Here is a 26,995-nt window from a genome sequence, read left to right as displayed (position 1 = left end):
CCACTGGAAAATGTGGCGGTTGGAAATCAGGAGTTCCTGCCTCCCAGCTCAAGCTTAGGTGCAGAGAAGTAAACCAGGCAGCTTCTGCCACTGAACACACAGTCAAGAGAATACTTTGAGCATGCAAGCACACATATTAAGTGCTTGTGGACTGTAAAGCCAACCTGCTAAAATAGAGCCTGTGTCTGAGGTCACTCACCATGCGGTAAAGATGAATGGCTTTGCGCATGCTGTCCTGGAGCTCTGATACCACATGCTCACACTGCTCTACGCTGATGCACGATTCTGAAGGGGAGGAAAAAATAAAAGCCCACACTAAGGCACAGACACTCCAATATCTGAGATCTCACAGCTGGGTAAGAAAACGTTTCTTAACACATATTCAAAAGATCACGTGCACACACTTCTCATTCAATTTCTAGGGATGGTTTGAGTCAATCATTGGATGCGGTTCTATATCGGTTCATATTAGCTAGAGATGCTTATTGGATACAGTTCTATGTGAACTTTTCTTCGTATTAACTAGAGACGCTTCTTGTTTCAAACATTCCTGTTTTTCTAATGTTTAGCCTCTACAAAGTCAATAATTGTTTCTGTTGGATCATACAATGTTGTTACGATCAAGGATAGTCAAAAATCACCCATGTTATTCTCATTTATAGTTAAATTCAAGTTTGAAAGAAGCCTTCCAGTGACAATATGGACTGATCTGAGGTGCCTCTAATTTGGCCTCCACCTAGTCAGAAACTTACACACTCTTCTTCACGTATCGTTTTGCACAGCATACAATGAAGAACTGTGAGGATGAAGGATTATACTGAATTATAACAGTGTTCTCTAGTGAGGACTAAGGTCTGGAGTAGTGCTGACTAACAAACCCAATCAGAACAGTATCACATTGCTGAACACCCCAGGATACTGGTATACCATTTTCATAACCTGAAAATAAAGGCAAGCAACACAGCTTTCTTCCAGTGCTCACTGGACACTAATTCCAAAGCATCGGAGCCAAAGGCCTGCAATGCTTTCATAAAATAAACACTTCCATGAGTTAGACATAAATCATGAACAAAGACATTGACAGACACACACAAGCTGCAGTCATCTTCAATTTACAAAGGCCTGGACAAAGGGCATTTGACTTCCTTTAGTTACCCTAAAAACTGAACTTTGACACAATAGCACAGTTACTTCTGCACATCCATGAAGGTCATCTTTGAACAGGCTGCAGGGAACCTTAGCTAGTTTTATGAATACATCTAGAAGATGTATAAATAAGCACTGCTAGAAGAACATTCATTTTTGTATACGTAAATACACTTGAAAAAAACAAAAAGGGACATGAGCAAACCCTTCCATCTGCATTCTTCATTCCTGAATCACCCAACCTCATAGAGCACAGTGGGTTTCTGTTCAATCCAAGATTTTTGCCCCTTTCTCTCCCCCCCGCCACCTTTTTTTTTAACCCAGTTCTTTCTTCTCATTATTGTTCCTGGATTTCTCCTCTACTCATTCTTTTATGCTGGTCTCCAGTTCTGTGAGATGCCAGTCTGGAGAAAGGTCACAAATATAATATCAATGCTTGAGTAACAGACGTTTTCTGCCTCTTGGGTGTGGAGAGCACAGCTCTTCAGAAAGCAGCAGGGAATATTAAACACAGCAACAGTATTCAGCACATCTTCAGCATTTTAACTGTAGATTTCAAAATGCTTCAATAAAAACAATTAAGTCTCCTTAACAGTAGATGTTATACAAGCAGGAAAAAAGACGGACAGAAAAATTAAGTGGAATTCAAAAGTCCCAGAGCAAGTCAGAAGCAGAACAGGTCTCTGACTGTCAGCCCTGCAGTCCTAGTCTAAACTGCCACATTATGATCCACAGAAGACACAGCAATAGCCAGCTCCGATCTAAACAGCTTTTCCAGCATTTACCACTACAAATCTGGGAAAAGTGGTCTCTAAGAAGGTGAAGGCTGACAACTATCCACTGACGGGAAAAAAATTGTAGATCAACTGTGCTAAACCATACTAACTCACTAAATAATGATACTGAAATACCCTGTAAAGGAATGCTGTGTTACTGGGAGCTGCTTAAATATATATACATATATACATACATACATACATACATACATATATATATATATATATATATATATACTTGCTGTTTCTCTGCACTATCTGTGCTAACTCTGCAAACAGAGGTTCCTATTAACTGACCAAAAATCATGTGATATCTCACTTGATTCCCAAGTCTGGAAGAAAAAACTCAGCATAAAAAGTACAAACAAATGGACTGTTATTGCCTGGCTGTGGAGATGATTCCACAGCTCCAGGCTGCACCTCTGTTGGAGGAAACCTCACCTCCGCAGGGGTTAGGGTTTGGAAGTTTCAGACACAATCACTGTTCAAAAGAGCAATTACCCTTTGGTGTAATAACAGGAGGTCCCTCAGACAAAAAATAACATCTGTTTTGCATACCAGTGCTTCAATCTTGGGCATTTGATCCCTCTAGAAATGCAAAAAGAAAAAGTGCAGCAAACCCAGAACGTCTCTCTGCAATGCTTAGGTGCATTAATATTGTACTTCACCATTGCAATGAATGGTGGGACAGCCTGACACTACAGAAGGTAATTGATCAAAGGATAATAGAGGCATTCCTTCTCAGACATGAATAATAACAACATAGCAAAAGGGATTACAAAACTGCGCGCTGCCTGATCCCCTGAATGTATAATGTATCAGAACAGTGGTTAACATCCAGTTTCATATTGCACAACTCAGCTGAGTAATTTGGGAAGTCATATTTCCTTTCAGGTTGTGACACAAAAGAAAAACCTCTGGAGACCGCAGCCTTGGAGGATAGGATTTTTGCTTCATTTTGAAGTTATCTACTAGCTTTCATATGATTGATATACCTTAAACCAGAGCCTGTAACGGATCCAAGAGCTCTTTCAGCTGGTAAAATAGTTCCCCAGATAGTAACTTTTTCTCCAAATTAGAGATAATTCAAAAACCAATCCTTGTTCTTGATACTCATAACCAAAGGCCTAGGCCTGCATGTTCACTGCATGCCTAGCTTGCAGACATCCTCAAAATGATAGCAGCACACATTTTCTCGCTCTCACAGGTGGTTAGAGCAAGGAACTTGCCTTGGCCAAGCTTTATCTCACATAACAAAACTGCATATAAAACACTCTGGACCCTGCACATTTGCACATGTTAACCAAGTGAGGACCAAGCCGCCTGGACTAACTTCACTGTCACTTATTATCTCAGTAGGTCCAGCTGATACATACTGACCTGCACCTTCATCTGCTGGTTGGAGGGGCAAAGGTGATATAACTTACATGCACTGAGGGAAATTCACAACACATCAGTTTTCAAGACTGACCAAAAAAGGTTAGAACCACGAGGTGCAATTGTTCAAGGAGGTCTACCTCCTCGTATCTTAGATTCGGCTAAAATCTAACTTGAGACATAAGACCCATAGAAAATGGAAATTAAAGACTCAGAAAAAGATGTCAGGCTGAAGAAGTGTCTCACCATTGAGGGGATGGCTTATGGAACGAGACAGGTGCAGACAGGACGAGACAGGCCAGAAGCTGGACGTAAAGAAATGTGATGGGATCGTGAAGCGGTTCACAAAGACAGGAGACAGAAGGGGGAAGATAAGAGATGGGTATCCATGCACACCTGAGACCTGTGCCGAGGCAGTTACAGATGTAGGAGACCTCGGCCTGATGGGGTCTAGTGGGCAAAGTCCGGGTTGGTTGTCTAGCACACAGCCGATGCCAGTGATCCTCTCCCTGCACCTGGGCAGCGTGCTTTCAGGAGACTTCAGGTGCCGGACTTCTGAAAACTCCCTCAGTTTTAGGTTTGTGACCCCTGGCTCATCCTGGCAACCTGTCCTTGAGATTGGACTCTCCATTGGGCTCTCCTTAACGAGTCCTGCTGAGTTCTCTCTACCAGGAAGCAGAGACCCAGTGGTTTGATTCTCCCTTTTGGAGGTTCGGACCTCAGGAAAAGAGGGTTTCTTTTTACAGGCCCCTGCAGGTGACTGCGGAGACTGTGGCTCAAGCAGGGTTTTGGTTTTGGTAGTGGGTGAGAAGGAGGCCAGTGTGGGTCTATCAGGCAATGGCTTAGGAATGTCAAGAATCAGGTGTGCTCGGTTTGATGATGCCAACTTGCTGTGAAAGGACTTGGGAGATGAACAGTTTACAACTGGCTGAAGCGCTGGCTTCACTGGAACATTTTCTTTCGGTGGTAACTTAATCTTCTCAGCATCTGTTGTGGGACTGAGCTGTGTCTTCTCTGGCACCGGAGGACTTGTCCTCCCATCAGTCAACATTTCAGTGGAGTAACCAAGGTACAGATTTTCCCCTACAGATACGCTCCTTGACATCTTAGCCCGAAAGCTGGTTGTGGGGTTCATGTAGGACTTTGGTTTTGCAGTCCGGACATCTTTGGCCAGCAGAGCACCAGATCCATCCATCTTCAACAGACTGGCTGATAACACCCTGCAATTGTTAGGTCTGGTATCCTTCTCAACCACCATCAGGGTCTGAGGACGCTGCTTGGCAGAAGATATCACTCCAGGACCCTTATCTGTGAAAATTAAACAGACAAACATACCAAAAATAGAAAAGGGCCTGCAGTGAATTCCAAAATTGGAAAGTAACAGGGTTGCTTCAGCTTATGTGACTCAGCTCAGCCCAGGGAAGAGATGTTCAAAACCACTACTTCAGGTTAATATTACCAAGCCTCAACAGCTTTCTTTTTTCCCCCCATCCCTCATACTGCTAACAGACTGCAGCTTACCTGATGAGAGACCAGTTCTTAAAGCATAGAGATGGAAGACCTCAGACCACTATGATCATTAACTGAAAGGCCAGAGGAAGCAGGCAAAGACTGTCAGTCCTCTACTCCACTCACATATACACGGTGTTGCGGTGATAAGGTGTATTTTTTTAAAACAAACGTGCTTATTTATGGCTCATGAGTTGATTTTTTCAAAACTGGAGTTCTTTCACACAGAGTGCATAGATACAGTAAGCTCCCTCTTACTGCACTCTCCTTCCCTCTTTCTCCCTCCCCATGCTGGGGAGCTTCACTCTTGACCTGGAACATGGCAAGAGAGGATTTCTTTGCAGTCCTTTTCACCTTTGGAACTTCTCCTCCCACAGGTGCCAGACAAATATCAGAAACTGATAAATAGGAGACCAGCATCTGTATTACAAATTGAAAATATTTTCCCTTGATAGGCTAAGAATTAAAAGAGATGTAAAGCCCGCAGCTCAGAACACAGAAAGACGTTAGCTTAATTTAAATCTCTACTCAAACTCAAGGCTCCCCATTTCATTTCTTGAGTTTATACTATCATTCAATCCGTCTCCTTACCCTCATGAACAAGGTCGTGAACTGACTGTGCCTTTCTCATCACTGCATTCACAGGGCCTTCTGGAAAGGACGCAATAACCCGTCCAGGAGCCATACCAGCCCTGCCAGCCTCCGAAGTTGATTTGCGTTTTTTCTGGACATAAGCAGCCCGGTGTGTATTTATACTCTCCAGGAGGTGGTTGTTCTCCAAAGCATCACCAGGATGGCTGCTGCCATTTTTCAACAGGTCTGGAGTAAATCCATTGGTCTGGGTTGGAGGTGCAATGGGCTTTGAATCCAATATCAGATTCGATGAAGAGAGTGACAAACGTCTAGAGAATGCAATAAAGAAATCTTAATTAAAACGAGTATATTGCCCTGGACAAACAAGCACGTGCATTTAGCCAGTTTCTGTGTGATAAAGAGCCCTTTCCTTTCCTATATGGATTTTTCAAGTCAAAATCACCCTAGGCTGTTACCAGTTTGTTCTACCTATCCCTGGAGGCACTGGTCTTCATGCATTCCACCTTAAACTACCCAATCACAAATAGCACTGGGTCACTGCTTCAGGAAGGGACTTTGCAAAAGGTAAAGGCAAAAGAACAGGAAAAGTTCCGGGCAGAGGGAAAACTGGGTAAGGTCAGATCATGTCTCTTCTCTCAGCTCACCTTACTAAGAAAACCTTTTACATTCTAAGATACCCAAAGAGAAACTAATTACACTTTCACAACCTTATCAAAGTATAATTACTATGAAAGCTGGTCAGTATCTTCGAGAGAAAAGCTTTATTGCCTCCTCCTCTTCACTTCAGACAAGCATAGTGGGCTTACCTCAGAAATGAGGCAACTTTCAATCTGATGTGTTTGACGGTCAAACAGATTAAAAGTCCACAAGTTTTCATAACCTAAAACTATTTTTCTTATTACACCTCTAGAGTTGCCAGCAACTTCCTTCACTCACCATTGCAAGTCTCCAGAAGCTTACACAATAACTAACCACTGGCTTTCTTCCCAAACGTGAGGTCCCAATGCTAGATAGACCTTATAAGAGGCACTCCTGACAGCAGTAACAACTGCATGTGAATACAGCAATCAAAAAAATTTTCTTAACACAGTCTAGACATAGCTGGTGAACCATAGAGTTACCTAAATCTGTTCTATTCTATACAATAAAATTAAATTAATGTGAGACAAGATTTCAGGTTGTCATTTTGGAATAATACAGGAGAATTTGTTTTAAATATTTATGTACCCAAATCAACTAAAATATTTACACGGTCACCACCCTTTTCTTCTTCTCTTTCTCTCTCTTTTTTTTTTTTTTTTTTTTAAACACCATGGGAAACAGCTTGGAAAGGCTTTTTGAGGTGCTTTGGGATTGAGGATTTTTTGGAAGAATAATATAATAATATTCCCATGGTGCTTTGTATGAGACACCAGAGCACCCTGTGAAGGCATGGGACTGAGAAATGAGGCTCGGTAAGAAAGACTGTAAAACAAAGGAAAAGTTTACAAGCCTATTTTCATTGTCCAAGCTGAATGAAATGCAAAAGAATAAACAGAATATAAATAGTGAAGAGTAAGTTAAACAACAGTGATTCCTTCAGCTTAATCAATCAAGGCATTAATCACAAAACAGTTAATCACATTTTCAAAAGAGGAAAAATAACAAAATAACAGTGTTGCTTTAGGAAGAAGCAGATCAGCTCAAGTGTCACAGGATGGCCTGTCCGAACCACAAGGGTCTGCAACCAACCTGCTGGGTGCAGAAGCCTGCTTGCTATTTTGGCCCAGGGCCTAGCACAAGACCTCACACTAGTAAAAGTAGACAGACAGACACACTCAGAACAAACAGAGCCATACCTGAGAGCCGGGGACTGGGAAAGAAAGCGAGAGGAAATGCTGAGGTTTTCCGTTCTTTCCAGACTCCTACAAGAACCACCTAAAAATTTTGGTTAAAGCGGAGAGAAAAAAGGAGCAATTTAGTTACAGAACAAACAAACATTCTGGCATTCATTTTCTCTTCACAGAGACTATTGAATGTATCCTCCTCACATCCAAGGGGAAATTTTGAGTTAAAACAACAAAGAATTAAGTAATTTCATTGCCTTTTCTGTTCTTCTTAGATTACTCTGCCTTACATTGCTAATCTCCCTAAGGGTATGCCTCTTCCTTTTTCTCTTCCCTTTGTGTCCTATCCTGCCTGTAAGACTGTGAGGCATTGGCATCAAGCAGAAAACAAACCAATCAAAGGAGGAAAACAAAAAAAGATATTGCTATGTGCAACCATTATCAATTCTAGCAAGATACGCTTTGTTCTGGAGCTGGTCGATAAAGACTAGCCAGCTCCTTTGCCACTCTGATGTCTCTTACTCTCTCCCTCCACCCAGCATTTCAGCCTTTTCTTTTGTGGCATTTGTTTTGCCTTAACATACCACTAGAGGCCACTACATGTCACCTATGGGGACACGCACACAGAGTCAATACAAATACAACAGAAAAAACTGGTGCTAGAACAAGAGAAAGGCTTTTCAGGATTCCAGGGACAATACCTACACCAAACCAACATAGACTCTAATCTGATTCACACAAACTTACACACAAACCAACAGACTTATCAGCTGTTTCTAATCTTCAAGCATCTCTACACTAATTCCGTATTTCCTCCTCTTTATACATTTATACCCAGCAGAAATTCCTCTCAGAGAGAGTTCCCCCAGTAAGCAGAGAGCTGTACCTTTTCCATCAGTGCTGCCCAGGGTCCCAAAATGCTGCTTAAGGAACTTTTCCTGATCAGGTATCTGAGGAATTTCTCCTTCTGGAATGCTGGTACCCACATCCTCCTCTCCTTCTTCTCCCTCCAGGTCTGAGATGCCATCCACACTTAGGGGCTCAGTGCTTTCAGAATCTGGAAAAAGATAAAAACAAAAACAAAGCACAAACAAAAACTGTAACAGCATGATCACAGTAACCTCCGTCACATTTAAAAAGATATTCAGCAAAGATGCTAAATTAAACAACTTAAACCTAAAATGTTACAGCTCAAGTCAGTCAGCATTAAGTGTAATTATCTAATTATCCCCCAACAGCACAGCCTATGGGATAACCAATATTAAATCAATATAAAATCTGCCTCCCTAGCTAGGAGGGCAGAACAAAGTAAAAGGTTTGCAAGGAAAGTACAATTCAACTAATTCCTGCTTCTACAGTGGCTTCACTGAAGTGCCTGCTCAGATAAGCCTGAATCTTTACAGCAATGCTAGCAAGACTAGCTAGTACCTCATGAAGAGGGTCAGCTACTACAGATTAGGAGCACAATGAATGTGGACAGCATAGCCCTATCAAGTTCCTGCAGTGATCCGTATCAGGTATAAACTATAATATCTTTGCATCTTACCTTCATTTGGATGGTCTGGGCTGGACAGACGACTGCTGCTGTAATCTACAGAGCAGGCACTATCAGGACTGTGTTTGTCTGGGCATCCATTGGTCTGATAATTTCTATTTAGCTTCCCATGAGGCAATGCTTTTACCTGGAACTCACTACAAGAGAGACAGGAAAGATACAGTGCTAGAAGAAATCTGTTTTACATGTAAAGGAGCATAGTCTAATAAGGCCTTACCTGTGTTAATAACACCTTTGATTACAAAAGTAAGACTTTAAAGAGAAAAATAAGTTTATTTCTTTTATCATTATACAGTACATTTTTTGCATTTCATTAAGCTTGGACAGTGAAGTCTCAAGGGGACTGTCTGACTTCCTGGGTGTTGTTAATTTCCCATGACTACAAGGCACCAGCACTGCACTGCCCTGGCTTGATTTCCAGCACAGCTGAAGAACAAACAAAGTGGTCTACTCAATTAAAAAAGGACTAAAATCAGGCCTATACCCACATGATGCAAACTCCAATTTGCCACAGATTTGAGCCCAAATGCAGTATTTTTTCCATGTTTACAACCTGCTTCTTTGAGCCATTTCACTGCTGCAAAACAGAGAAGATCCTGGATTTGAGCAAGACTAATTCACTGATGAATATAAAAAAATATAGTGTTGCAGGACAGGGCTCCTGATTTCTTTCATGAATTCTCAAGTTTTATTTTGTCAAGACACAAACACTGTTCTTTTTGCCTGACGCCTGAGGATGCAGAATTCTCTCAATGGAACTGCATGGCAAGTACAGCTTGCAAAAATGAGCAAACTTCGAGATATTTCCAGTCTGTATCCAACATCACCAGAATGCCTCCCTTTCTTACATGTTGGAACAGTACATGGGTTTGTCCATAATGCTATAATAATACAGATTAAAATGTAAATTAAGAGAAACTGGGAATAAGCTTGCAGTTCCAACTGCAAACTCTTGGTGTGCACTGTTTTATAGAAGCCTGTCTAAAGCTATCAACCCACTCTTTTTAACAGAGAAGGAGGAGACAGAGGAAATTGAACAGTTATTAGCATCAGGTTAAGAAGCAAAGGGAAAAATATAATTGAGGAAGGAAAAAATTGAGCATAGAATAAAACAGAAAATTCAGTAAGGTAAAACTAAAACAGAAGAAATAGCAGAGGAAGGAGAAAGGTTTCCACTGTCTACAGTGTCCTTGTAAATTCTAACTCATGCAACCCATTATATTTCTCACAACAGCAACACCACATACCACATTTGTTAAATTCTTGCCCAATTAGGTTTGGAATTGTCCCAAATAATAGCATCCTGTCTTTTGTCTTGGGCAGACATTTCACTGCCATGTATATGTCACTGTTGGGTGCTTTTCCAGCTTCCAAATTTTCTCTTGTTTATTTCAACCCAGAGGAGGGAGAAAGCAAAAGGCTGCTCCCAAATCGTTTATTCAACAAAATACTGGAGGAGGCTATTAATGTGCAGTTTCCTCAGAGGAAAGATTATTTTAATGGTGCCCTTTTAGTTTCACCTTCGTTTAGCATCAGGCTGGCATAAAACCCTCAACTAAATACGCCTGGCATCAATCAAGCAGTAAGTCGACTCATCCAAGTTACCACACAAGCTGCAAGCAAACTAAACCAGAAATATCTAAGCCATGCATAGCAGAGAGCTTATTTTTATTTTTGACCTGCTAGGGTCTGTGGGATGGATTTCATCTTGCTCAGGGTAGATTACACACTCCTCGCTTTCAGATGGTTCCAGTTCCTGAGAGAAAATCCCCTCTTCACAAGACACGAGCCGAATCACTTGGGGCCGCACACAAGACCGGTTGTCTTGGGGAGCTATTGAGCTTCCAACCTGGTTAAAAAATACATAAAATTAGATATTACCCATGTTTTTCCTTCAGGTCAGCAGCTGCTGTGCAGACCTAGAAAGTACACACTACAACACAGAAAGAATATAATCAGAAATCTGAGATTAGAAAACAGCACTTCTGTATCTCCTCTTCCTCAACTAGTAAGCTTGACTGCTATAGTTTCCTATTTTGTTTTTCATTTGCAATCCCCTAAAATTCTCTACTGAAGTACTAGACTCCCCAAACCTCTCTGTCCATGCATGAAAAATATAAGCCACCTGTCAACAGGTTATGTTAATTTTTGCAGGCTGATCAGCTACAGTTTAGAGAAATCCGTGGGCCACAGCTGAAAATCCTTGGCTTACTTGCACACAGTAAGCCCGATCTTCTCCTCAGTCATGCAGTTATAAAGCAAGGAAAAACATGGCTACCTTCAGCACAGACTGCTACTAGGAAACAAGTATTAATTTTCTGAGGTATTAGCACACATTACTTGCTGTGACCCATAGACACAGAGATCTTGTCTGTGTTTTAAAGCTCACAATAATCTAGCACAACCCACAACTAAGGGCCTCATTGAGGCTCATGTGGCTTATTGAGCCACATTTCAGTTGCTGGTAGAGTGGAGAAACAGTACTCCATCAAAGTGAGGTAACAAGAAATCAGGCACATATACCTGTAATGCCAAACTCGGTTTCTCAGGTTATTTTATCCTTTACTAATCAAGGAGCAAAGGGAAAATACGAGTCCTTCCCCCACCTTTGGAAAGAAACCTTAATCCCACACGAGCTCTGCTTTGAGTATTAACTACAAAAGAGTTAGCTAAGCAGCTTTCTCAGAAGGTAAAGATATAAAGGATATTATCAAGCAGTAATAAATATAGGTAATAATAAACAGAGGCAGGACAGATACACTCAGAATAAATTCACCTCCTCAGAGAAGTACCACCCTTACTTTGTCGATGTGCACAGGTAGATCTGCCTGTTCTTCTCTATCATCCCCATTGCTGTTTTGAGACAGTGAGTCTCGACTTGGAGATCGGGAAACGGAGAAGGACTCCAGCTGACGTAAGTCAAGCATGGATTTCACAGTCATCTCTATGTTGCTGGTTGGCTGGGACCAGCGCCCACGTTGCCGGGGCATCTTGCTCATTGGTGCCTCCGAACGCTGGATTGCCGCTATCTCTTTGGCCTGAAGGAAATTAAAAGACAGTCTTAGGGAATCATCTCTGCTGATTGAAAAACAGGAGAGAAAATATAAGACCCATAGCAAAATACAATTATATCCGCCTCTATAAAAGATGTTCATCAGCTTAAAATTCCTCCCCTAATCATAAAGGCATCAAGGTAAAACAATAGTTTTGTTGCAGCTTCTTGCATGACTGAACATTAAGATACCTTGCTCAGATCCTGGTATATAGTAAGCTTCAACCCTACACGATCATGATATTCAGGACAGAAATGAAAGGGACAAAAGCATAACATCTGATGGAACAATATAGAAGTAGAGATCTCAAGTGAAAACATCTCTTAACTAGGCTCCATTTTTCCACCCCCAAATCATTCTTCACTGATGGGCTTCTCAATAGTTTCCCACTGAAGCTGCACCTTTCCCAGTATTGAAAATGATTTTCAATCTCCATGTGAATTTCTTTTCCAGTTTCCCTATGATGAGAAATACAATTGGAGGATTTAGCAACTCACCCTCCTCATTTCCCAGTGGGAAAGGCTTCTTGAGAGGGTAAGGTCTGGATCTGGAAAGGGAAAAAGATAGATACCTAGTTGACATCCTTGGACAACAGTCCAGCTTTTTGAAAAATCTCTTACCTCATCTTTCCCCCAAGGCAGCTTTCCCACACATTTTGAACCCACACACCACTGTCAGCATGGTTTCTCATGAACTGCCAAATCATTGTATCATTTTTTGAATTTTTTTTAAACACAGTTTTATACAGGTTTTTCACTGACTCAGTGGAACACTTGCCACAGTGCAGTAGCCCATCAAAGGCTTGGAAAAAAACCCTGCTCCAATACACTGTAGCATCTATAGTAAAAATGTCTCAAATAGGTAACGGTAATTTTTACTGCAAGTTTTATCACGCATCCTTAGAACCTTCCATGAGATCTCTTTTGAATTCTGTGAACTTGTAATAACCTGTAGAACCAAGCCCATGGGATTAATACAAAAACTGTTTGGCCAGCTGGAACTAGCACGACACTTGGCAATTTAACAACAGAACACCGAAATACACCTCTGTTTAGATGTCAGAATGGGCAACATTGCCCAGTGGTGCTGATCTATCTGCTCCTGTTTCGGTCTCTTTCTGCACATACTTTGCTGTAACTAAGCCCTAAGTATCTTGTCTCTTCCCCCCTACACATCATGTCATTTTTCTCTATATCTGCCCATGCCCTGCTCCCATTTATACCTGAATCTCTCTCAGTGTTGCAGTTGGACTGAATATGGAAAGATTGCAGCCCACTTAACTCATCTTCATCATTCCCTTCATCTTCACCATCCTTGTCGCTGTCTGATGAAAGTGCAGGCACAGAGGATAGGGCAGAGATGGACTCGTGCCTGGGAGGCAGAAATTGGAAGAAGTGTTACAGTCGTTCTCAAGAACAGCCCAACATTTCAAATCCTACACCAGGCAGTTCTCCACCTTATTCTCTCCTGCACAGAGAACACTCAGCAGGCTGCCTCAACTCTCCCAGACAGCCCTAGATAGACCCACCCCTGAGAAACAGGGCAAGTTAAACCCTGCACAGTGGTATGCAGAGCCTTCTGTGGAAACCATCTCTTACATGTAGAATGATGACAGAAATCAGAACAAAAGGAAACGAGCCAGAGCAAGTCGAGTGGAATGAAACTTGGCCTTCCATTTCAGACCCAGACAATCCAAAAGGTCAGGATGGTAGAGCATATTTGAAAGGCAAGTATTTCTCCCACCCTTAAGCACTTCCTCTCTGGAACTATTTTACACATCATAAATGCCAGAGAGATTTATTCCCTGCTTGACAGCAATTGGATATATGGCAAATTATTATATAAGAGACAGGTTTGCATCAAGGACTGCACCATGAAGAACCTCCATGAACAGCCCCCACACCATAAGAGTGTCATGCTGCACTTTTTAGCTTTAAGGCACAAGGAATAATGTAAAAGAAAATTTGGGCAGATCTTTAATCAAAGTAGATCAAACAAGCATTCCCACAGAAACCTCAGAGGTACTCCAAGCACAGAACTCCCCGGTAACAACTCAGAACACTTACCAGCACCAACCTATTTTTTTTTTCCTCTTCCCCTTCCTCCCCTCATCCCTTCAGACAAAAGATCCAAATGATTTAACCCACTTTGGACAATAATTGAAGAAATGAAGAATCCCTAAAAAAAATTTGAGTAGCGCCCACTCCATGGCCTTGAGCTACAGTGCCAAGCTCATCATTAGTGATGCTTATAGGATACTAGTTGTGGGTGTTGAGTGCCAAGCATTATTCATGAGGTAAAAATAGCTCATGCACCAAATACAGATCATTCCTGGCCAGGAACCAAGTTCTCCTGCAGCTGACAGATAGCAGGCAGTATTAAAACATGACAAGAAGTAGTTAAGGTATTTTAATCTTTTCCCACATAGTGGCGAACTTTCATTTCCATTTTATTAGGAGTGGCTGAGCGATAATTACCCAATCCTTACAGATGAGTTATAGGATGTTCTGGCAAAAAGAATAAGAACAAAACTGACAGCATAGCCAGTTGAGCTGTCCAGTGAAACAGTTTCATGTTGGCTGCACTTATCTATTTCTGACATTTGATTATGTCATTTTCCATCTTTTCTACAGTCTTCTTGAGTGTCCACCTTGTCATTCTCATGGTCTTGTGTCTGAGCAGGGAAACCCCAATGAAGCTTAAGCACCACAGTATGACAAGATTTATCCTGTGAGGTATAATATATCTATATATCATAGGCAATATTAACTTTTATCAGTAACTTAGCATCCTTCTGCTTGTGTCCACCATGGTTGTTTGAGGAGATCATCAAGGAAGAAGGGTTGGATTAGACCTCTTAGCATCTAACTGATTGGTTGCTTTACTATGAGGAAGTGTTATGGCAAGGCAAGGTTACATGTTTGCTAAATTCCTGCATGTATTGTTATTGGTGTAAATGGAGAAGGGAGGATTACTATCAACGCATTTTATGTTACAAATAGATGGCCTCTATCCATCAGATAGGGACTGAAAAAATTAGCAAGGGGGAAAAAAGAAAAAAAAAAAAAGTAGTATTTTCCAGCATCCTCAAAGAAGCTGAGTAAGTGAATGTAAAACATATTTTGGAAGTAGGATGGGCTTCTTTTTTTACCTTTTTTTACTTTTTTTTGTAAGTGCCAAGCAAATTATGAAGTCAGATGTATCCAATACAAATGTACGGTTGTCTCACATTACACAGCAAAAAATTCAAGCCCCCTTCTACATCCTCCTTTTTACAACTCTCTTTTGCTTTTCAAATTCAGTCCTGTGACTCAAATGCAGATAACTGAATGGGGTTTTCAGAAGCATCTTGGGCCCACTGACTTCAGAGATACTTCTGAAAATGAAACCTAGGTTCACAAGGTCTTGAGTGTTTTAACTCTTCTGCTTGCCCAAGTCAATCCTTCAATTTGGACTTTACTTCTTTCTCCACATTCATCTACATACACTGGGTTTTCTTCTAAACACATTCCACACGTCCTCAACACTCTTCCTCAGTTCTTGTTCATGCTTGGATGAAAGTCAGAGTAATAGGTTGAGGTTTCAAGCATGGGAGTTGCTTCCGAATGAGCACCACATGAGAGCATTCTGACATGGAAGGAAGAAGACTTCTGAGGTTTTGCTGAATTCCTGCTGAGAACAGGTTCAGTCAACCCCAACAAAGCATCATTACACCTGAATGAATGTTTCAGAGTAGCTATTCCAGAACAGCATGTACAGACATGTCCATGGCCTTATTATATGTGCGACTCAGTGCAGGGATTTTAATTGTCCATGCTCTTGGCTTCCTCCTTGGCTAAGGATCTATCCCCTCCTAGTACCATGCCTAGGTTTTGCTCTGTGGGGATGGGCAGAGTCAGTTGCACTTCAAAGTTTCCAGTTTCTGAAGGGTTGGCCAGTACAGGGTCAATGGCAGGGAAGGACCTTCAGTTGGAAAGTCTTCAGGACATATAATATAGCAGACTTAGAAGTGCTACATGTATGTACAGAGCTCTAGTATTAAGACATCTGATGTTAGAGCACTCTGTATTCTTTTAAATGTCCTCAGTTTAACCTTTCTTTCTTTTCTTAAAACAACACAACAAAACACGAGAATGTCAACTATCCTTTCAACAGATATGTTATCAGCATTCCCTCTCTGATCTTGTGCTACTTAAACTGTCAGCTCTGAGAGTCTATTTATGAAACCTTAACATCCTATGTGGTAGGGTACACTAGCTGATTCCATCCTCTGCCAAATGCCTAAGGGTTTTAAAATCAAAGTTACCCTGCTTTTCCTGACAGAAAGATCACAGTGCTGCTGACTTCAGAGCTTCCCTGGTGTTAAAACCTAAGCAGCCCAGCACAGACTCAGGCACCACTTTTGATTTGGCATCAAAAACCTGCCCCTTTATGAGCCCTGGAAAAGGCACAGCTTTCCTGGACTGGACCAAAGCCTCACTGAAAATTTGATAAGGAGCTCCTCTTTCCAAATATACCCAAGGGCACACAGTACTTCTTTGTCTAAAATTACTGTATGTTTGCCAATGTAATTCAGATAACATTTCCATCTTCTGCTATTTATACCAGAGCTTCAATGAAAGTCACAGAAAAAGCGACTTTTAAAATTAAAAAATATAAATGCTCAGCTAAAACTAGACTAATCGCTGTAAACATTCCACAGTAAAATCAATTTAAAACTTCCCTTCCAAAATTTTGAGACAAGCTTTTCTAAACAATAAACGCATACTTGGATCAAAATCAAAAGTTGAATTAAAAGGCCTCTACATGACTCCTCAGCTGAAAACATAAATGTCTCAAAACCAAAAAGTACCAGCAATATCAGCTGAGTAAGTTCTTTATCCCAAACAATCAAAGCTCCACATGTTCAGCAGATAAGAGAAAAGCACACATCAGCAATTCTCACAACCAGAGGCAGAACTAGAAGGCTATCAAGGGCACTATGGAGAATGGTGGGTCATACAGGTCTGATCAGGTCCAAAATAACGTAATGTCTCATAAGGCGAGTCAGAAAAATCCTTCAGAGGAGAAGCTTTAGTATCTCTAGAAGTTTTTGGATGTATTGAAAAGGCTAAGACTCAGTTTGGAAAGAAGGTTGGATGGGAAGAGTTTATGACAGAGGATTACAAAACCCCGGGGATGACACGTATCTCGATGCAGAACTACACTTCACCCAAACTCACAATATTCAGAACCAGGGAGCTTTCAATGAACTAGCAGAAGTGTGGTTTAAAATAGAGAAAAAAGCCTTTCTTTCCATAGACAATAGTGAACTTCTGGAACTTGTCACCATGGGAGGGTGCAGAGGCAGAGAATATTACAGAGTTCAAAAAGGATTTATACAAATTCAGTGGACAATGGCTCCATGACCAAAGACTAAAGGGAACAGGCATACTCCTAACATCCCAGATGCAACAACTGAGCATAAGGCGAGTGCACCACAAAGGTCCATATAGCAAGGATCAGTGTCTCACTGAACAGCACTTCCACAGACAGAGACAGAACACTGAACTTTGTGGAACACTGGATTGACCCAGAAAGGCATTTTCTACGTGTTTGCATTCCAGATGTTATTCACTTGGGCTAATCCCTGCCCTGTCAGTTGCAGCTGGATAGAGACAGCACTGTCGTGAATTAGAAGTCTCCTGCTCCCCACTGCCACCTCAGCTCAGTTTTGTTTCCCTGGTAATATTTTGGTTATTTGTTTTGTCATACTCTCATATTATGGAACTATAGAATGCATTACTACCCACACCAAATTCTAGTAATACCATTCTCGAGAAAATCTAGTACAACAATGACATATCACCAGGCAGGGATCTTTCTTAATATTATTGTGACTCCTTTTGAGACAACAATTTTATATCTTAAGGTATAAACTAACTCTCTACTGCAACCTACACATACAGACTTTGGAAACACAACCAGAACAGCTCTAGGGCATCTAGAAAACTAATCTCGCTAAAGTTCATTAGTTTCTCTTCTCCCACCTCAGTAATGCTGGTCCAATAGGCTCTTCTTCCATATTCAGTCCCAATCCAAAATGCTCTGGAGTTATGTCTTTGCTGAAATCCAGTGACCACAGCGGTCGATCAAAACTGAAAACAAGCTTTCAAAGCTGACCAAACAAGAAGATTCCAGGCTTGCAAGGAGGTAACCAAACAAGTTTAATAAAGTGCTGGGGTTGGCGTGGCACTAACACCGCCCTTCAGCAAGCGTCTGTGATGGAAACAAGTATCACCTAATGCGGAAGAGAACTGGGATTATCTGTCACAGGCTGAGCCTCAGTAGGGTAAGGCGGCAGCTGCTGGAATAATGGAGAGTCTGCTATAAAAAGCACATTGCTTGACAGCTCCAGAATTTTGGCTAGAAAAAGGCTTCATGAGTTCTCCTAGTATCGTTACTGAAAGCACTTATTAGGCAAGAGTTGTTTCAAGAATGAACAGATCAAGACCTTCCCAAATGAAACTATGCAGACAGACTTGTTCAAATGTTACTCGCTCCCAAAGGGAGCAGGAAGCTCCTTGCGATACTCTAACGACCAGTGTGGTAAGTCCTCCAAAGCTTTGGCACTTCTATATCCAGAAATCAATTTGTAGACATTCAGAGGAGGAAAACTGTGGGACATAGCATCAAAAAGCTCTGTTTTTCTTTTTTCTTCCTTTTTTTCCCCCCCTCCACTTTGATCCCACATCAGCTTTGTCAGGAGTCTTTCCTATGTTGCTTTTGGTCAAGTGAATCTCAGCTATTTACTAACTGTAGAGAATCCAAGGACATTACCCTAATAATTCATAATTTCCTCTCCCTCTTGTTCTACATGAAACTAGCGTCTGTGTTTAAGAACAACTTTTTAAAGAAAGGTCACCAGATAAATTTAGATCTATTTAGTTTGTAGACTGTGGCAGTTTTTAGTTATGTTGCTCACCAAGCAAAAATAATAATATGATTTGTCTGGCAAGAACTTCTCATGGAAGTTATTTTTATATTTATAATTAAAGGTGACTTTCTTCAAAGCCTCCTGAAAATAGTTAACAAAGAAATTATAAAACTGTAAGAACTTTTCACAATTATGATCAACATGGCAAACTCATGCAGCTCACAGGTTTATGTCAGTACTGCCACTGCAGAAAATCACCTTTAAATTGCATTCAGCCTAGATCCACCAAGTTTTATTCATGAAGGAACAAGGCTTCCTTGGTGGGATGCTGTGTACCAATCTCAGTACTAGACTGCTTGTTAAAAGCTTTTGACCACATTATTAAACTAAAATAAGACACAAGGGACATTACATACATATTGCAATCAGTGAAGCAACAGCAGGTAAGCCTGTCTGGAATACCACAGTCAGGGTTGTATATCCAAAGAAGAGGCACAAAAATCATGGCAAAAACAACAGAAGAGTAATGGAACTTTTAGAAGACACTGTGAGTGAAAACAGCAAAAACTTTCCAGTTGAACCCCAGTGCCACACTTTTCACTTTAAATCCTACAAAGCCAGCTCTTCTCAGTCTACTCTGCTCACCTCATGAGTCCAGCTGTCTTGTGTGGAGGTGACTTTTCTGCCTGCTTTCCTCTCTGTTTCATGTCAGATAGTCGCTGCCGCATGTTGATGGTCATTTCTGAGCTCAGACGCCAGATGAAGATGCAGCTGAAAGAGGGAAAGATAAGGCTTGGTTTAAGTCTCAGCTCGTTTTATTAACATTATCGATTTCATTTGCAAAGGCAAACAAGAGACCTTCTGAACTGTGGTGGGGAGAGACAAACACAGGAACAGCGTAATGGAAACTCAATCCCATCACAAGCCTCATGACAAAAATGTAAAGCCTGCCTGGCAAAGACTCTTTGTGAACTAGAGCAACTGCACAGACATTTGCACGGGCTCACGTCTTGTCCTGTACCTTTATTCCCCTACCTAACCAGCTGCTGAAGGGAATATCATAACAAGTTACTCCATAGCCAGAAGGATAAATGGAGTCTGTCTCTCTACAGATGTGTTTTACATCCTCTTAGCATCAGTTAAGCTGCAGGCTCTGATTGCACCTTCCCCTATGGGCAAGATTTTCCTAAAGTCTCTCCCTCCATCTCATTGATTCTCTGTGGTGTCCTAACAGTTAAGCTTCTGCAGTCATTCTTTTTACAGCCAGGGTAGTTCTTCTACTTTTCTATTCTGACTCGCCCCAGGAAACTTCTAAGGAATGTTATGGAATTTGGTCAATGGATGTTTAAAAAAAGTGTTTAAGAAAGGAAAACAAAGTCTCATCTCACTGGTTTCATTTTCTTCAGAAATCTGGCTTAAAAAAAAAATACCTCATCACATTAGAGAATACTGTATCTCATCTTCAGCTACTAGACAATAAAGCAACCAGTATTTTCTTTAAAATACAACCCCAGTGCTAACTAATTCTTTTCATCTCACCCATCTTTCCTGTCTAGCTGGGTGTATTTACGCTGATGTAGAAACAGGGGTGGTGTTTTTGCTATCACTTAAAACATCAGGCTTCCTACTTTGGAATCCAAAGAGTATTTAATCAAGTTCTTCAAGATCTGTCAGTGTCACCCTATTCATCAGTACTCCAATATACAAAGGAATTTTCAATGAGGGGCTTTCCCCTCCTTCCTTGCTAGTTTGTAAAAATTCATTTCCTCTACCATTTTGAACAGTGATCATGAATTTTGGTCTCCTGGACCAGAGGCAAACACCAAAAGCACCAGGATCTTGAATGCCTACATCTTGTACATTATTTGTTTGTTTGTTTGTTTCATGGAAGGACATTTTTAAAAGTTTCTTTTTCATGCCACACCAAAAGGAAACAAACAACAACAACAAAACACCATTTCACAAAAAACAGACAAATCACTTCTTGGCCCCAGTCCCTGAGCTTTGTCACACATGAGTGGAACATCACTCCCAGCTACTCAAGTCACACACAGACACAGAAGCTTCCCATCACCAGTGAAAACGTTGTCATCCTTCTCCCCAGCTTTTTAGCCAAGAGAAAGTTGTGAGGCACTGCATCTGGGAACTATGGCAACCTAAGGCAGCCAGCTGCTTCTCCTCAAAAAGCATCTCTCCTGAACATAACAGCAACTATAATCTGCTGCTGAGACAACACTGAAAAGCGACAAAGAAAATTCGGCAAGCAAATCTGGCTTGTTCATTTACCCTGCCTCCACAGCAATCAAACCTAGAGATAAGCAGCAAACAGCATGAACTTGTAAATGCATTAAATACATTAACATTCTACAAAAAGCTTTGCATAAATATGCTTCTACCTACCCCTTTGTTTTTTTTTCTGTTGTTTATATTTTATTATTTTATTTTTTTGAACGTGCAGTATTTTTCTCCCAATCCTTGTGCCCCTCATCTCCATTGTTCTCTTCCCAGTTTCATTCTTTGCACATGATGCAGCGTGTGACCAGGCTATTTTCCCTGTTCTCCTTCATAAAAGGCACTCTCTCTGCTCCTTACAGCTAAGTTCTACATGAATCCCTTCCTCACTTCTCAACCTCCTCCTCCACACCCTTGGTGAAGAAAATGACACTCTCTTATGTCAACAAGGGAACATTGCACTAAATCACATGCAGCACTGGCTACCTCAAAGCTTCCATGTTTCTGGAATTTATCAGAAATTCACAACAAAAGGGGTCTTTATTCTGCAACCTTTCCTTTAATCTATTTACACACATGAAAGAAATAAGGAAAGACAAATTTACTTTTTACTGAAACAAGTAACAACTTCATGCAATTTAAGGCAGTATATTTTACATTTTGTAACAATTGACTCTCTAGAACTCTGTTTACAGTTCAGTTGTTTTATTAATAGAAGAGAGAGAGAAAAAGAGAGAATCTGGGTTGCATAGACCTTGAAATGGCACTCCAGGAAGCCTTGTTTCTCAAAGGAAAATCTTATTAGTTTCAGCTGATTTAAGTATTCACTGATTCCAGAAGCAGTGAGTCTACTCACCTCTACAATCATTACATTTGGCATATATTCTGCTTTTCCCTTAGGCTCAGTCTGGTTATTATTTAATGTTTTCATGAGCTGATTTGGCTCAATAATCAGCAGGAACCTCAGCTGGGGAGCCAGGGGCTGCTGATGTAGTGACCTGAACCAGCTTAGTGAGGGGTCAGCTGCACCACAACTGACTTAGGGGAGCAGGGAAAAGGACCATATGGACAGGAGTGGGAAGACTGGGGACAGGCCTTTCCTTTTTGCTGCTAGGCAGGTCCATTCACATGGTGAAACCTCACAAATGGGGGTACTGTAAGAGAAAGTTGTGGCACCGCTGTTCAGAATATCACAAACTCCATTACACTGCATTATGCTACGGACCTGAGAGTGGTAAAGTAAGAGGCCACATCCCTGTTTCCTTTCCAGCAGGAAATAATAGTACCTACATTCAGAAAACCACAAGAAAAACGTTTCACATAGATGTCTTGTTCTATGGAAGCATCATTTCTGCCAGAGCACATTTCAGATTTAGAATGCCTTTACGTTTCTTTGGACTTCATAAGACATTCCTCATGAAATCTACCTTCCTTCTGGAGAAACATTAAATTTAGTGTAAGATGGTATGAGCTGGTATCACAAACAAATCCCCCTTACCTGTCACCAGAAACAGAGATCAGATGTTTGCAGTCATTACTGAATTTCATCCCAGTTACAATTTCTGTGTGAAATAAAGAATAATCAATTCACCTTCTTTTAATTATTTCTAAGAGTAGAACAGATCATTAGCCAAATAGAATTTGAATTGCTGTGCTGAACACAGACTGATTAAAGCCAAACACTTCACAGATCGATATGCCCCAATTACCATAACCACCTAAGATTAGAAAGGCTATGCCATGGCAAAATAAGCATACAGACTGAAGTCTCTTCTTGTCTATAACAGAATAACCCCTGCATTACAGGAGCTGAGAGCATATCATAAAGAAATTTAGCATACACTGAAAAAACATAAACTATCTTACACAGTCCATTAACTGTGCAAACAAATACGTGGCCTGACAGGCACACATGCACATGTGCTTATGTTTTCCAATGCAAAATGCAGTCTGAAAAAAGTTTGCAATGAAATAAACTATGACAATTTCACCCAAATATAACCTAGTCCAAAATATCCACTGGGTAAACTTTGGTGGAGAGGAACCTTCAGAAAGCTTCGACTAGTATCAGACTGTAATATTACAGTCATCAGCAGAAAAATGTGTTTCCACAAGTTTACATGCCCTACCTGAGTGCCCATACATGGTTGCAACACACTCGCCAGAATAGAAATCAAAGATGGAGAGGTTCTTGTCAGAACAACTGGTGGCAATATAAAGCCCAGAGGGATCAGTTTGCACCTGTTTAGGAGGTAAGAGAAAAACAAAATAGAAAATCAAAACAAATAAATAAAATAAATAAAATCAGAGCTGCCAGACTTTAGTGAAAATTTCAGACTCCAATCCTGATGAGAGAAACTAACAGAGAAAAAGCATCTTTGATGATGATGTGGTCAAATCTCCAGCATTCACAACTTTGTTGTTTTTTTGTTTTGTTTTGTTTTAAATATACACCAGCACTACACAGCAAATATAGCTACCATCAGCAAATGCCATGCGTTGTGCTTTGCAGAACTTTGAGGAATCAAGAGTGAAAATGTCTGTTTTTTGAAGAAGCCACTATGCTAAAATAACAATAGCTTTTTTTCTATAATGTTTATTTTGTTGCTGTATCTTTTGCTTCAGATATCACTGTTTGGGTTCTATTTGCTAAACTTCTATGTATGTTATGACCTCACAACAACATACCAAAAAAGTTTAAATTCCAGAGGCAACTATAATCCCTTGGTTACATAACTGTCCTAAAAACAAACAAAATAATTGAGATTCCCTACTTGAGATACACATGGAAAATAAAGGATAGTAAAAACAAAAAAATGCAGCTTCCAACAACACTTCACAGTTTGTCCTCTGAGAAAGATATAATCAGACACCTGAGCTTACTATCAATTTTTCATTTTCATTACTATGGCTTATAAAAACTGGATAGGAATATAATAGACACAGAGAATGAGAACTTGTTTCTCTGTAAAAAAGAAGAGGTGACACTGAACAAAGCTGTTTGCTTTCCTCTCCTTTTTTTAACCCAGTTATTTACACCCATCAGTAATACTGCTAAGCCTGTGCAGCTGTACAGAAATATTTGTTCTAGAAAGTATAAAAATATGAAAACGTAAAAATGATTGAAAACAAAAACAGTGAAGAAGCTTGTTTGGTAACTTAAGCAGAGAGATACTTTGATTTTGTCAATCGGTCTTCCCCCTTTAAAGACATGAATGTAACGCTTCCACACACCAATGTGCTAACATCAGTATTAATACTAAATCTTAAATGAGGGAAGCACAGGAAAGTGGCAGAAGCAGGCAAGTTACCCCAAAGCCTGGATACACTCAGCAGCTGTGAAACATGAAAGACTCTGTCTAAACAAAAGTGCTGGGTTTGTCCAGCCCTCCAAGGCTCAGAGAACTTGAGCTTTCCAGAGCAGATGCTACTTAATTTTACCAACTTGTAAAGCCTTGAACTTGCACTTGCCCTCCGGTAATGACATTTCTCAACTCTAATCAACAGGCAACTCCACCTAAAAATCCTATCAACAATAATCAAGAAGGCCAGAATGAGCTCTCTGGAGCAAAAAATTAAAGGACTGAAGTAAGGAGACTTAAGTATTTCCTGATAGACATTGTTGCAGTTCTGCTTGCTTTTGCAGCATGGGACTACGTCTCACAGGGGACAGAGAGAAATTATCTGTAAATTACTTTTTTAAAAAAATTACTGTCCCTTAAGGATGGAGGTAGGAGGAAGCAACAGCAGGATAAGGATAAGCAAAGTAGAGAGCAAGAAAAAAAAAAAACATTATTGTGTTCAGATTCGTATTTCATTTTCTAAGCTCTAATCTACACTCAGAAGAGTAGGAAAAAGGAAAAGGGAAGAAGAAAGAAAACAACTTACTTTAATGAGGGTGCCGTCTTCACCTTGGGATCCCTTGTAAAGCTTCTTCTGCTTTCCACTGCTTATGTTGAAAACCCTGGGGGGAACATTTCACATGAGATTCAGGGAACAGGGCCTAACCACAGAAAGTAGAGCTGCAGTCTCTACAAACTATAACCACCAATCAATTAAATGGTTTAAGAAACAACCTTGAAAGTAATGTAAGGACCTAAGACTGGATGATAAAATATCAAGCAGATTATCTGATTTAAAATTCATGTTTGATTCTCAATCAAGAACAAGTATAGTATTCTGGCACTGAAGGGAAGTAGAAAGGGAGGGAGCAAACCTTGCTATGCCTTGTTATGGTTCTTAATGGCTATGTAGCAGGAACAGCTCATAATAAGCTCCAGCCAGTCCACCCTTACTATAAAAATACCTGTGGTTTCTTCATATTAAAATAAAGGTTTAAGAGAGCAAGACCCTTTATTTACATGAGAATGCAAAAACAAATGACATTGAGCAGTGGCATTGAGCTATGTCCAGAATTCTCAGCATGTCATCCAGATACTACAAGAGACACACAACTACAGAGGTTCTCCTTTGCTTTGAAGGCAGAAGCAGACAGGCTGGAGAAATTGATAAAAAAGGAGCAGAGAATGGGCTCCACTTGTGAAAAGACAGCCACAACTAGTTCAGTCCTCCTGCAGTCCCAGCTACTTCACATTACCTCAAAGCTTCTCAATGGACATACTTTTAAAAGTAAAAGTTACCATAGTGCAGAAGTTCTTACCCCACCGCTCAATGATGTGCCAAGGAAGGCACACTTTCTCTCTCCAGTAGAAAGGCTTTGCTCTGCAAGGCAACCCAGTGAGAAGCCAAGAATCCAAGGGACATTACTATATAACTACACTTGTTTGTTTGTTATTAGCAAGGGAAAAAGCAGAGTCCAACCTCAGAGTTTGAGGTGAGACCTCAAATCACTCTGAAAATGCTGTGGCAAAGAATCAAGGAACAATGATGGGGCTCAGACTGCTCTGGCCAACTCATTTATGATTGCAAGAATATTTTCAAGACAAGAGGTGAAAACTAACCTGATATTACGATCCTGGCAACCAATAGCCGCGTATTTCCAGCTGGGATCCACATCCATGTCATACAGAGTGGTCTTCCTAACAATGTGATGTGTTCGGGTAAATTGAACCCCTTCTCCTGTCTAAGCAAGCAGGTAAAAGACCATGTCAAAATCAAGTAGTTAACACATTACTAAAAACTTCTAAATTCAGATGCTCTCACACAGCCAGCACAAACCAACACTTCCCCCTAACCAGGTGTGCTGGGAGCAACTGGGACTGGAGGCACAGCAAACTCCTCCCTCCAGCCCATACTCTTTCACTACTCTTCACAATAGCTGGGACAGCAGAAGAAAAGTAGATATCCTGACAGTTCTCTACTTTGAATCTTGCTGAGAGAGGTCAGGCTGGGAGCCCTGCATGCTTCATATAACTAGTTCTCTGAATGTAATCTCTAGTATAGAGACACTGAGGCTGAAACAGCAACAAGCACTTACAGAATTCTGATATTGCTCTTTAAAGTACTTCTTTTTTGAAGAGATTATTAAAAAAAACACACAGCAAGCTGCAATAACTTTACCTTCTGCGCAGTGCGGAAATAGATGCTCTTGTCTGCTCCACAGCTGATCATTCTCACTTTCCCATCATTGGCTGGAACAAAAAGGCAGGAGATGATCAAAAGATAAGTAGAGATACAAGGTGGAGGAAATGCTTCAATTTATACCACTGCTCATTTATTCCAGAGCCGATTAACTAAAACCGACTCCTACCTTAGCAGTATGACACTGCAATACAGAAGCCCTTTCTCAGGGACAAAATCTGATAATGCTCAAAGTGCATGACATCTTAACACAGATGCAACACATCTTATGCAACAGATTAGGATGTAATTCTGTCTTTTCCCCCAGTAACATGTTCATGTTCTTATTTTCTGTGTGCCACAGTAGTCTGTGGCAATATGACAAGAGAAAGGCAGGTCACACTCCGTAGAAGCTGAAAATGGACAATAGGCAATTTTCAGTCCTCAAAATCAGTCACATATTTCTTGCTGCCCTTTCTTATTGAAGGGTC

General features: G+C 40.7%; 1 protein-coding gene across 7 annotated transcripts in view; it reads right to left on the bottom strand.

The window, feature by feature from the left end:
• The window catches only part of MAPKBP1 (mitogen-activated protein kinase binding protein 1), a 95,475-nt gene that overhangs the window by 5,586 nt on the left and 62,894 nt on the right, over positions 1–26,995 (bottom strand). For 4 of the 7 annotated variants that reach the window (XM_027459095.3, XM_072038763.1, XM_072038762.1 and 1 more), the window contains 16 exons: positions 26,505–26,575; positions 25,946–26,067; positions 24,873–24,948; positions 23,114–23,225; positions 22,483–22,546; positions 19,398–19,523; positions 13,059–13,207; positions 12,334–12,383; positions 11,585–11,821; positions 10,463–10,632; positions 8,775–8,920; positions 8,115–8,285; positions 7,241–7,319; positions 5,400–5,710; positions 3,546–4,607; positions 200–285 (listed from right to left, as the gene is read on the bottom strand). In XM_027459095.3, coding sequence (XP_027314896.1) covers positions 200–285; positions 3,546–4,607; positions 5,400–5,710; positions 7,241–7,319; positions 8,115–8,285; positions 8,775–8,920; positions 10,463–10,632; positions 11,585–11,821; positions 12,334–12,383; positions 13,059–13,207; positions 19,398–19,523; positions 22,483–22,546; positions 23,114–23,225; positions 24,873–24,948; positions 25,946–26,067; positions 26,505–26,575 — 3,032 coding nt within the window. The remainder of the gene's footprint in view (positions 1–199; positions 286–3,545; positions 4,608–5,399; positions 5,711–7,240; positions 7,320–8,114; positions 8,286–8,774; positions 8,921–10,462; positions 10,633–11,584; positions 11,822–12,333; positions 12,384–13,058; positions 13,208–19,397; positions 19,524–22,482; positions 22,547–23,113; positions 23,226–24,872; positions 24,949–25,945; positions 26,068–26,504; positions 26,576–26,995) is intronic. The other 3 variants (XM_072038765.1, XM_072038767.1, XM_072038766.1) reach the window with 3 other exon arrangements.

The sequence above is a fragment of the Anas platyrhynchos genome, chromosome 5, assembly GCF_047663525.1.
Source record: "Anas platyrhynchos isolate ZD024472 breed Pekin duck chromosome 5, IASCAAS_PekinDuck_T2T, whole genome shotgun sequence".
NCBI lineage: Eukaryota > Metazoa > Chordata > Aves > Anseriformes > Anatidae > Anas > Anas platyrhynchos.
The sequence above is the reverse complement of the archived record's forward strand: the minus strand, read 5'-3'. Positions and strand labels throughout refer to the sequence as shown.